This window comes from Salmo salar, chromosome ssa02 (genome assembly GCF_905237065.1).
Source record: "Salmo salar chromosome ssa02, Ssal_v3.1, whole genome shotgun sequence".
NCBI classification, from domain to species: domain Eukaryota; kingdom Metazoa; phylum Chordata; class Actinopteri; order Salmoniformes; family Salmonidae; genus Salmo; species Salmo salar.
The window spans coordinates 74307488-74320126 of record NC_059443.1 but is presented as its reverse complement, the minus strand read 5'-3'; the positions used below and the strand labels follow the sequence as shown (position 1 = coordinate 74320126).

At 44.4% G+C, this 12639-nt stretch overlaps 1 protein-coding gene across 4 annotated transcripts in view; it reads right to left on the bottom strand.

Moving 5' to 3' along the window:
- LOC106593274 (dynamin-2) overlaps positions 1–12639 on the bottom strand; it is a 52046-nt gene that overhangs the window by 14097 nt on the left and 25310 nt on the right. For 2 of the 4 annotated variants that reach the window (XM_045709895.1, XM_045709897.1), the window contains exons 10-15: positions 12001–12068; positions 8236–8374; positions 5130–5216; positions 4343–4413; positions 1825–1879; positions 1628–1738 (exon numbers count right to left, since the gene is read on the bottom strand). In XM_045709895.1, coding sequence (XP_045565851.1) covers positions 1628–1738; positions 1825–1879; positions 4343–4413; positions 5130–5216; positions 8236–8374; positions 12001–12068 — 531 coding nt within the window. Of the gene's footprint in view, positions 1–1627; positions 1739–1824; positions 1880–4342; positions 4414–5129; positions 5217–7199; positions 7339–8235; positions 8375–12000; positions 12069–12639 lie in introns of all 4 variants that reach the window. The other 2 variants (XM_045709896.1, XM_045709898.1) reach the window with 2 other exon arrangements.

Here is a 12639-nt window from a genome sequence, read left to right as displayed (position 1 = left end):
TAGTTAGCTAGATATCTAGGTGACATCTGTTTTGGTACTTATCTAGTTAGTTAGCTAGATATCTAGGTGACATCATCTGTTTTGGTACTTATCTAGTTAGTTAGCTAGATTGTAACGGGGTGAGTGACTGGTTGCCAGGAAGTCAGGCGCAGGAGAGCAGAGATGGGTGATAACAGGAGAACTTTAATATACACCCTGGCCCAAAGGCTCAGGCGAGGCAGCACAAAGCACAACCACGGTAACATGAACCGGATTAAACAAAACAAACCAACCTAAGTTTGAACCAAACCTAGCGCAAACCAGTCTGTAGCGTAACACCCTACACAAAGAACAATTCCACACACAGACATGGGGGAAACAGAGGGTAATATACATTTAGTCTGATGAGGGAATGTGAACCAGGTGTGCGGAAAAACAAGACAAATCCAATGGAAAATGAAAGGTGGAGCGGCGATGGCTAGAAGACTGGTGACGTCGACCGCCAAACGCCGCCCGAACAAGGAGAGGGACCGACTTTGGCGGAAGTCGTGACATAGATATCTAGCTGACATCATCTGTTTCAGTAGCTATCTAGTTAGTTAGCTAGATATCTCGGGAACATCATCTGTTTCAGTACTTACCTAGTTAGATAGCTAACTGTCTAGGTAACATCATCTGTTTCAGTACTTATCTAGTTAGTAAGCTAGATAGTAGTGAATACATACATTTCATACATTTTTTATAAAATAAAAAAAATTGTACTGGCCCCCCGTGGGAATCGAACCCACAACCCTGGCGTTGCACACACCATGCTGGCATTGCAAACACCATGCTCTACCAACTGAGACACAGGGAAGATCATCTGTTTCAAAATGTATCTTGTTAGTTAGCTAACTGTCTAGCTGACATCTGTTTCAGTAGTTATCTAGTTAGTTAGCTAACCGTCTAGCTGACATCATCTGTTTCAGTAGCAATCTAGTTAGTTAGCTAGATATCTAGGTGACATCCGTTTCAGTAGCTATCTAGTTAGTTAGCTAGATATCTAAGTGACATCATCTGTTTCAGTAGCTATCTAGTTAGTTAGCTAACTGTCTTGCTGACACATCTGTTTCAGTAGCTATCTAGTTAGTTAGCTAGATATCTAGGTGACATCATCTGTTTCAGTAGCTATCTAGTTAGTTAGCTAGATATCTAGGTGACATCCGTTTCAGTAGCTATCTAGTTAGTTAGCTAGATATCTAAGTGACATCATCTGTTTCAGTAGTTATCTAGTTAGTTAGCTAACTGTCTAGCTGTCATCATCTGTTTCAGTAGTTATCTAGTTAGTTAGCTAGATATCTAGGTGACATCATCTGTTTCAGTAGCTATCTAGTTAGTTAGCTAGATATCTAGGTGACATCATCTGAATGTCTAAGACAACAATGGTATCTGGTTGAGCATTGGATCCGGTCCGGTCAAGCCACTAGCCATAGTATTAAGCTTGCTTGGGACAACACGGCTGCTAGCTTGTTGGGATGTAGCGATTCACCAATATGCATTGGTCTCTGGTTCAAATGTTTAAGAAACAAGTGCATCGGTCTTCCATATAGCACACACACACACACACACACACACACACACACACACACACACACACACTTCCCCTTACCTCCTCATTCTTGTACCAGGACAGTGACTCTGCAGTCAGGACGAACCAGTAATCTTTGGACCCCCCCTTCATAATGCTTATGTTGATAGTGAGCCAGCCCCTCCGGATCACCTACACACAGCGGGACAGACCATTAGTTCAGGATAGGGGGGTGAGAGAGAAGTAAAGGAGAGAGGAGGGTAGTTTTTTTGTGGTACCTGGTTTGGCATCACTCTCTTCTTGTTGTTAATAACAGTGGTCCTCTGTTGCGCGCTACAGGGGAGACAGAGACCAGAGAGAAAGACTATCACATACGGGGTGCTTCCCAATCATCTCTCCTTCTTCCTGAAGTGTGCTCTCATTCATTACCCCCCACAAGTTTAAAAGCATTGGATTGGTGGAGTAGGCATGGGTTAGATAGGCATTTCAGTATATCAGTCGTTTCCTTTCAAATCAGTGAAGGGAAGTGAACAAGTGCACACTTTGGGAGAAAGGAGAGAAAATTGTTATGCAGCCGTGGACAACTGACATGAAGTGGACAAAGTATAACCTCCACAGAATCGGTGCCCCCCCCCCGCGGGACGGTTAAGCTAATGTAGGCTAATGTGATTAGAATGAGGTTGTAAGTAACAAGAACATTTCCCAGGAAATAGACATATCTGATATTGGCAGAAAGCTTACATTCTTGTTAATCTAACTGCACTGTCCAATTTACAGTAGCTATTACAGTGAAAGAATACCATGCTATTGTTTGAGGAGAGTGCACAGTTATGAACTTGAAAATGTATTAATAAACCAATTAGGCACATTTTGAGCAGTCTTGATACAACATTTTGAACAGAAATGCAATGGTTCATTGGCTCAGTCTAAAACTTTGCACATACACTGCTGACATCTAAAATTACAAAATACCGTTTTTTTTTTTCTTTGTACACTGCTCAAAAAAATAAAGGGAACACTACAATAACACAACCTAGATCTGAATGAAATAAACTTATTAAATACTTTTTTCTTTACATAGTTGAATGTGCTGACAACAAAATCACACACAAATAATCAATGGAAATCCAATTTATCAACCCATGGAGGTCTGGATTTGGAGTCACACTCACAATTAAAGTGAAAAACCACACTACAGGCTGATCCAACTTTGATGTAATGTCCTTAAAACAAGTCAAAATGAGTCTCAGTAGTGTGCGTGGCCTCCACGTGCCTGTATGACCTCCCTACAACGCCTGGGCATGCTCCTGATGAGGTGGCGGATGGTCTCCTGAGGGATCTCCTCCCAGACCTGGACTAAAGCATCCGCCAACTCCTGGACAGTCTGTGGTGCAACGTGGCGTTGGTGGATGGAGCGAGACATGATGTCCCAGATGTGCTCAATTGGATTCAGGTCTGGGGAACGGGCGGGCCAGTCCATAGCATCAATGCCTTCCTCTTGCAGGAACTGCTGACACACTCCAGCCACATGAGGTCTAGCATTGTCTTGCATTAGGAGGAACCTAGGGCCAACCGCACCAGCATATGGTCTCACAAGGGGTCTGAGGATCTCATCTCGGTACCTAATGGCAGTCAGGCTACCTCTGGCGAGCACATGGAGGGCTGTGCGGCCCCCCAAAGAAATGCCACCCCACACCATGACTGACCCACTGCCAAACCGGTCATGCTGGAGGATGTTGCAGGCAGCAGAACGTTCTCCACGGCGTCTCCAGACCCTGTCACGTCTGTCACATGTGCTCAGTGTGAACCTGCTTTCATCTGTGAAGAGCACAGGGCGCCAGGGGCGAATTTGCCAATCTTGGTGTTCTCTGGCAAATGCCAAACGTCCTGCATGGTGTTGGGCTGTAAGCACAACCCCCACCACCTGTGGACGTCGGGCCCTCATACCACCCTCATGGAGTCTGTTTCTGACCGTTTGAGCAGACACATGCACATTTGTGGCCTGCTGGAGGTCATTTTGCAGGGCTCTGGCAGTGCTCCTCCTGCTCCTCCTTGCACAAAGGCGGAGGTAGCGGTCCTGCTGCTGGGTTGTTGCCCTCCTACGGCCTCCTCCACGTCTCCTGATGTACTGGCCTGTCTCCTGGTAGCGCCTCCATGCTCTGGACACTACGCTGACAGACACAGCAAACCTTCTTGCCACAGCTCGCATTGATGTGCCATCCTGGATGAGCTGCACTACCTGAGCCACTTGTGTGGGTTGTAGACTCCGTCTCATGCTACCACTAGAGTGAAAGCACCGCCAGCATTCAAAAGTGACCAAAACATCAGCCAGGAAGCATAGGAATTGAGAAGTGGTCTGTGGTCACCACCTGCCGAACCACTCCTTTATTGGGGGTGTCTTGCTAATTGCCTATAATTTCCACCTGTTGTCTATTCCATTTACACAACAGCATGTGAAATTTATTGTCAATCAGTGTTGCTTCCTAAGTGGACAGTTTGATTTCACAGAAGTGTGATTGACTTGGAGTTACATTGTGTTGTTTAAGTGTTCCCTTTATTTTTTTGAGCAGTATATTATCTTTTACCAGATCTTATATCCTTGCTTCAGGTCCTGAGCTACAGGCAGTTAGATTTGGGTATGTCATTTTAGGCGAAAATGGAAAAAAAGGGGGCTAATCCTTAAGAGGAGGTCATTGCTAGGGGTTACATAGGTGAAAGTTGAAAGGTTGTTGCTAGGGGTTACAGTCAGGTGAACGTTGAAAGGTCGTTGCTAGGGGTTACTAGAGGTCAACTCACTTTGCGAAGCCAATGAAGTCCTCATGGTTTGTGTTGATGTAAGACAGCTCAATGTCAATCAACAGCAGCACCTGAGACAGACAGGTCGGGTCAAATCAAATTGTATTAGTCACATGCGCCGAATACAACAGGTGTAGACCTTACAGTGAAATGCTTACTTACAAGCCCCTAACCAACAGTGCAGTTAAAAAAAATATGGATAAGAATAAGAGATAAAAGTAACAAGTAATTAAAGAGGATCAGTAAAAAATAACAATATATACACGGGGGTGCCGGTACAGAGTCAATGTGGGGGGTACCGGTTAGTTGATGTAGTATGTACATGTAGGTAGAGTTAATTAAAGTGACTATGCATAGATGACTACAGAGAGTGGCAGTGGTGTGGAGAGGGGAAGGGGGCAATGTGAATAGTCTGGGTAGCCATTTGACTAGATGTCAGCCTCTTTCTCTCCCACTCGCCCTCTCTCTTTCTCCATCTATCTCTCTATCTCACCTGGTCTTTGGTTTTGATCTCTCTCTCTCACCTGGTCTCTGGTTTGATGTCTCTCTCTCTCCATCTATCTCTCACCTGGTCTCTGGCTTGATGTCTCTCTCTCTCCATCTCACCTGGTCTCTGGTTTTGATGTCTCCCTCTATCTCACCTAGTCTCTGGTTGTGATGTCCCTCTCTCACCTGGTCTCTGGTTTTGATGTCTCTCTCTCTCTCTATCTCACCTGGTCTCTGGTTTTGATGTCTCTCTCTCTCCATCTATCTCACCTGGTCTCTGGTTTTGATGTCTCTCTCTCACCTGGTCTTTGGTTTTGATGTCTCTCTCTCTGACGTAGGTTGTGACGATTCTCTCCGTCTCTTCTCTCAGTCTGGGGTAGGAGCCAAGCTGTGGACCAACACACAATTACACACACAATCACACACACATGCATCAACACGCAAACACACACACACCTCTCTCTCACTCACACACACCATCCATCCAGCCAAACAAACACACCCCTAGTGATTGACATGTGTAGGGGATAGACAGTTTAACATAGAGGGGTCATGCAGATAGGACATTGATCCTGCTTGGTAGTATATCTGGTTTAAACTAACATCAACCAGTTTTAATCAAGGAAAACCAGTTTAAACTAACACAAACTGGTTTGAGGGTAGTTTTATCTGATTTAGGAGATTTTTATCTGGTTTTAGCCAGCATGCTCACAATACTGTCATCAATATCCCACAGGTATCCCAGCATGCTCACAATACTGTCATCAATATCCCACAGGTATCCCAGCATGCTCACAATACTGTCATCAATATCCCACAGGTATCCCAGAATGCTCACAATACTGTCATCAATATCCCACAGGTATCCCAAGCTGAGCACTAACACCATTGGATTGATTTAGTGAAGGAGAGTCCAACTCTGTCTGCTGGTTTTATTATCTTCCCTCAACTTGTGTCCAGTTAAGACCTCGACAACCAGGTCAGGGCCGTTTCTTAAGACCTGGACAACCAGGTCAGGTCCGTTCCTTAAGACCTGGACAACCAGGTCAGGGCCGTTCCTTAAGACCTGGACAACCAGGTCAGGGCCGTTCCTTAAGACCTGGACAACCAGGTCAGGGCCGTTCCTTAAGACCTGGACAACCAGGTCAGGGCCGTTCCTAACTAATCAGTCTGAATTGATCAGTCTAGTACAAGTAAGAGAGGAGTGAAAACCTGCAGACATGGAATGGGTTTGACACCTGTGATTTAGCATGTTAGCACAAGGTGAGTTAGGGAACAGAGGTGAGAGTCAGAGAGAGGATTTAAAGACACAGGAGGAACGTTCTGATTGGTCAAAAGTAGGGGTTGAGTGACTGGACATGGTTGGGTAAGCATAGGAAAGGATGTGCCACACAGAATGTCTTCCCCCTGAGCTACATGGGGGGAAAGAAAAAGACAAAGGTTTTGGGGCTGACGTTTTAAGCTGAGATAAGGGGAGGTGAGTGTTTTGATTGGGTAATCGAGGGAGGGGTGGGGTGAAGGGAGGTTGAAGCAACAATCACTGTGAGGAAGGGGGCGGGTGTGAAATCAGAGGGAGGGGCTGTTGGATTTAGGGGCAGAGGTCACGTTCCAGGCCGACTACATAGAGCCCCACAGTGGAGGTGTCATAATACCCATAAAACCTAGTGGTCAAACAGGGAAATGTTTCCAATTGTCTTTCCACCATTCATTTTTCCCAAAGGACATTTTTGAAACACTTAAAATAATGGCTGTGTTTTGTGTAGGCTTACCCTGGCGTGACATTTTGATAACCATGTAAATCTCTCTCGGACAAGGTGACTTTTAGCAATATATTCGGCTCTATTTACTCTCAGATTAAATAGCCAGATTCGATCTGGCTTACGTCTGCAATGTAGTCAGCCTGGAACACGGCCAATGCTTATGGGGAGGTGTGGGGGTGGGGGTAGTGACTACAGACAGCAATAATTCTACCCAGAGGGGTGAGGAGAAATTCAATCAATTGGGGAGAGTGGAGGGAGAGGAGAAGGAGGGGGTAGAGGGAGGGAGGAGGGGTGAGACTAGCAGGAGAAGTGGTAGAAACACAATTCTCTTCATTCTCTCCTTCCATCAATTTATTGGGTATGTTCCAATCATATCTCCTTCTTCCTAAAGTGTACACTCGTTCACTACTTCCCTCAAATCTAAAAGCATTAGATTGGTGGAGGCATGGGGCTAGAGAGGGAGTTTCCAAGGTCATTACAGTAATTTCCTTGAAAGGAAGTGAACAACTGCACTCTTTGGGAGTAAGGAGAGGTAATCTGGACGCAGCCGCTGTCCCTCTTCTCTCTTCCCTCCTTTCTTTCCTTCCCTCCACTGTGATTCTTCTCTTTACCTTTTCGGTACACTTCTTGACGAGGGAGGTGAGCTCGGACAGGACGAGGTCAACGCATTTCAGACAGGGCTCTTTCAGCTTAATGATCTGCTTTTTCACTATGGCCTCAAAGGCTAGGTCAGGGGTGAACAGGCCTGTTCTGGAGCATCATGGGAGATGTAGTTTATCACGGTAGGGCAGGAGAAGGAGGAGCCAGGGAGTGGGAGGAGTCATTGAAGTGGGGAGGTGTCCGTGAGTGGGAGGGGTCATGGTGGGGAGGAGTCAGGGAAGTCCGGAAATGACAGAAACAGATTGAGGGAGAGAGGTAGGGGAGCAGTGAAAGAGAGAAATAAAATAAAAGAGAGATGGAGGGATAGAGGGAGAAGAACACAGAGAGATAGAGAGATAAAAGGCATTTTGTTTAGTCAGTTTGTTCATACTGGCATCTGTTACTAAACTTTGACATCCACTAAGTCACAAGGTGTGTGTGTGTGTGTGTGTGTGTGTGTCAATCTGCAGTTTGTCTTCAGGGGAAACCAGAGACACGGGAGGAGAAACATAACAACACTCTCACACATCTAACAGCACAACACCCTGAAAACACTACAAGACAGCTACACATCGCACCCCTGTGGCCAGGAGTAGCATAGCATGGCATGTCAGGCACTACAGGCTCCATGCTCCCTGGTGTGAAGTCTCCCCTAGGTACAGATCTAGGATCAGCTTCCCTTCCCCCAATTCTAACCTAATCGTTAACCATTAGTGGGGAAAATGCTAAACTGACCCCAGATCAGCTTTTAGGGTCAATTTCACCCTACACAGTACAGTACCATGCAGTGCACTACCCTGGGGCCTAGGTTAGCATGGTAGCATTAAAGGCTAGCTCTTTGGCGCCCCCATGTGGGCTGAACTAGCATGACAGGGCATCACAGGCTCCATGCGTCGCACCACCCTGGGGCCTAGGTTAGCATGGTAGCATTAAAGGCTAGCTCCATAGCGTCCCCATGTGGGCTGGACTAGCATGACAGGGCATCACAGGCTCCATGCAGCGAGGTACCTTATTGGTGCACTGTCGCACAGTGTTGATGAGCTCCTGGATCACCAGGTCCATACATTTCAGACAGGGCTCTTTCAGCTTAATGATCTGCTTTTTCACTATAGCCTCAAAGGCTAGGTCAGGGGTGAACAGGCCTGTTCTGGGGTGGGCACACAGACAGACACACAGACATGTAGGTAGAGGCAGACAGACACACAGACATGTAGGTACAGACAGAGACAGACAGACAGACAGACATGTAGGTGGAGACAGACAGGTAGATAGACAGACATGTGGGTAGAAACAGACAAAGGTTTCCGTTAGCCGGTAATAGCCGGCTTTTGGCCAATAAAATAAATTGAAAAGCCGATAAATAAAATTGGCGCAGGCCAATTGTTTGGGAGAAGAATAATGTTTTTTAGCCTCTTCATTGATGGAAATACCAGTCGATCAAAATGTTCAAAATTTAGTGGAATTAAATTGGCTCGTATACAGTATATTCGTTATGTATGTTTTTATCACACACGTACAGCATACAGATACAGAGTCTTTGAGCCGAAAATCTACCAGACAGCACGAGAGCTGCTGCTACAGCATCTCAAGCAGCAAATGCACAGGCAACGAAAGGCAGGCTTCATCAGCGCATCACACACCACTATTCAAAGAACTAGAAGCAGTATGCATTTTGAAAACATCTACTTAATTGTTTGAAACATGAACGTTTTACTATGTATAATGAGGCATGTCTTACCTTGCTTCAAAGTAGCCCAAATCAGAGCATATTATTTTATATTAACTTTATTTTATTGTCCAGTAGCCAAAGACACAACCCTGGTCATATTAACAACCCTGGTCATACTAACAACCCTGGTCATACTAACAACCCTGGTCATACTAACAACCCTGGTCATACTAACAACCCTGGTCATACTAACAACCCATGCTAGTTGGTGTATATTACATCTCCCCTCTTTCTACATTTCTAACAGATATTTTCAGTTTTTTGACAACGCCGTGTTCCCGCTAATTGCATTATGGAACAAACATTTGAGTGTAGCCTACTGCCTTCTGCACATTGCTGTACTTATAATGTGAAGAAATAATAGTTTATCAACATTTTAAGCCAAATGTTCTGATCTGTTGCATCAGGCATTTTATATGTTTAATGTAGCCTGGTCCTACTGGATGAATTTCAGATCTATCTTCCCATAACTGTCCCAGAGTCTGTTTGGAATAGGCTATTTCTTTCTCCACAAGCTGACCAATAGAATATGTAAATGTTTCTACTATGGGGGACAGTAGCTTGACATAAGCTGGTGGTGTTGCTGTTTACTGCTCATCTTGTTGCCTGAGGAAAAGTCCATGTGGACAGTTATTCTAACATGTTCAAAGTGCACATCAGAATAAGGTACAAAGGACAGCACATCGTTGCATCCTCGACTTGCATGTTCAAATTCATATGAATTACCATGAACACCACTGTTCAATTCATATGAATTACCATGAACACCACTGTTGAGTTCATACGAATTACCATGAACACCACTGTTGAGTTCATACGAATTACCATGAACACCACTGTTGAGTTCATACGAATTACCATGAACACCACTGTTGAGTTCATACGAATTACCATGAACACCACTGTTGAGTTCATACGAATTACCATGAACACCACTGTTGAGTTCATACGAATTACCATGAACACCACTGTTGAGTTCATACGAATTACCATGAACACCACTGTTGAGTTCATACGAATTACCATGAACACCACTGTTGAGTTCATACGAATTACCATGAACACCACTGTTGAGTTCATACGAATTACCATGAACACCACTGTTGAGTTCATACGAATTACCATGAACACCACTGTTGAGTTCATACGAATTACCATGAACACCACTGTTGAGTTCATACGAATTACCATGAACACCACTGTTGAGTTCATACGAATTACCATGAACACCACTGTTCAGTTCATACGAATTACCATGAACACCACTGTTCAGTTCCTATGAATTACCATGAGCACCACTGTTCAGTTCCTATGAATTACCATGAATACCACTGTTGAGTTCATATGAATTACCATGAGCACCACTGTTGAGTTCATATGAATTACCATGAGCACCACTGTTGAGTTCATATGAATTACCATGAGCACCACTGTTCAGTTCATATGAATTACCATGAACACCACTGTTCAGTTCATATGAATTACCATGAACACCACTGTTCAGTTCACATGAACACCACTGTTCAGTTCATATGAATTACCATGAACACCACTGTTCAGTTCATATGAATTACCATGAACACCACTGTTCAGTTCATATGAATTACCATGAGCACCACTGTTCAGTTCATATGAATTACCATGAACACCACTGTTCAGTTCCTATGAATTACCATGAACACCACTGTTCAGTTCCTATGAATTACCATGAGCACCACTGTTCAGTTCGTATGAATTACCATGAATACCACTGTTCAGTTCGTATGAATTACCATGAACACCACTGTTCAGTTCATATGAATTACCATGAGCACCGTGGTGGACACCCTAATCAGGTTATGCACCCAATACATATGGGTCCGGTACATTTATTAAATGTCCGGTAAATTGAAATGCTTCCGGTCAAATGTCCGGCAACCCTGAGACACACAGACATGTAGGTAGAGATAGACAGACAGACAGACAGACAGACATGTAGGTAGAGACAGACATGCAGGTAGAGACAGACAGACAGACAGACATGTAGCAGACAGACAGACAGACATGCATGTAGAGACAGACAGACAGACATGCAGGTAGAGACAGACAGACAGACATATGCAGGTAGAGACAGACATATGCAGGTAGAGACAGACATATGCAGGTAGAGACAGACATATGCAGGTAGAGACAGACATATGCAGGTAGAGACAGACATATGCAGGTAGAGACAGACATATGCAGGTAGAGACAGACATATGCAGGTAGAGACAGACATATGCAGGTAGAGAAGACAGACATATGCAGGTAGAGACAGACAGACAGACATATGCAGGTAGAGACAGACAGACAGACATGTAGGTACAGACAAACAAACATGTAGGTACAGACAAACAAACATGTAGGTAGAGACAGACAGACAGACAGACAGACAGACAGACAGACAGACAGACATGTAGGTAAAGACAGACAGACAGACAGACATGTAGGTACAGACAGACAGACAGACAGACAGACAGACAGACATGTAGGTACAGACAGACAGACAGACAGACAGACATGTAGGTACAGACAGACAGACAGACATGTAGGTACAGACAGACAGACAGACATGTAGGTACAGACAGACAGACAGACATGTAGGTACAGACAGACATGTAGGTACAGACAGACAGACAGACAGACATGTAGGTACAGACAGACAGACAGACATGTAGGTACAGACAGACAGACAGACATGTAGGTACAGACATACAGACATGTAGGTACAGACATACAGACATGTAGGTACAGACATACAGACATGTAGGTACAGACATACATGTAGAGAGAGAGAGAGAGAGAAAGACATGTAGGTAGGTAGATGAGAGAGAAAGGTTTGTAGATATATAGACAGACAAACATGTGGTAGACAGACAGACAGACAGACAGGTAGGTAGGTAGATACAGACAGGTAGATAGAGAGTCAGGTAGACAGACAGGTAGATAGATACAGACAGGTAGATAGAGACAGACAGGTAGATAGAGACAGACAGACAGACAGATAGCTGTCTGTCTGTACTTGCCTCACTCCGTGGATGTTCTTGATGGCATAACTGATCTCTCTCCTCAACTCCTTCTCATCAAACTCCATCTGAGCACAACACACAGACGGGAAATCAGGTGTGTGTGTGTGTGTGTGTGTGTGTGTGTTTAACTAGGTACCAGAAGTCGTCACATGGAAAACAAGGACCATTCTGACAAGTGGGGACATTTCACCAATTCACACAAGAAAAAAGACAATTTTAAGCTGAGGAGTTCGGTTTAGGTTTAAGAGCGTTTCTGTTTATGCTGGTATGAAACCTTGGGTTGCACGGGCCTGTTGCATCTTTATGCCCTGTTTCTATATCGTACATCAGACAGGTCTGGAGAGGGTGGGAGAACATGAAAGGCCGAGAGCTCCGAGGGGTCACCCATCACAGTTCAACAACAGGAGGAAGACAATTATTGATAAAGTGCTGAGGGTAAAAAGGTTTAACTTTATAAAGTATATAATAAAATCATAATAAAACATGCAAACTGGATCAATTAAATAAATAAATAATTCAATAATGTCAATGCTTTATCCTACTCTTTACCATTCATACCAAGTGGCCCTCTAACTCCCACTGTCAATGCTTTATCCTACCCTTTACCAAGTGGAGCCAAGTTCTTAAGTTTTGATA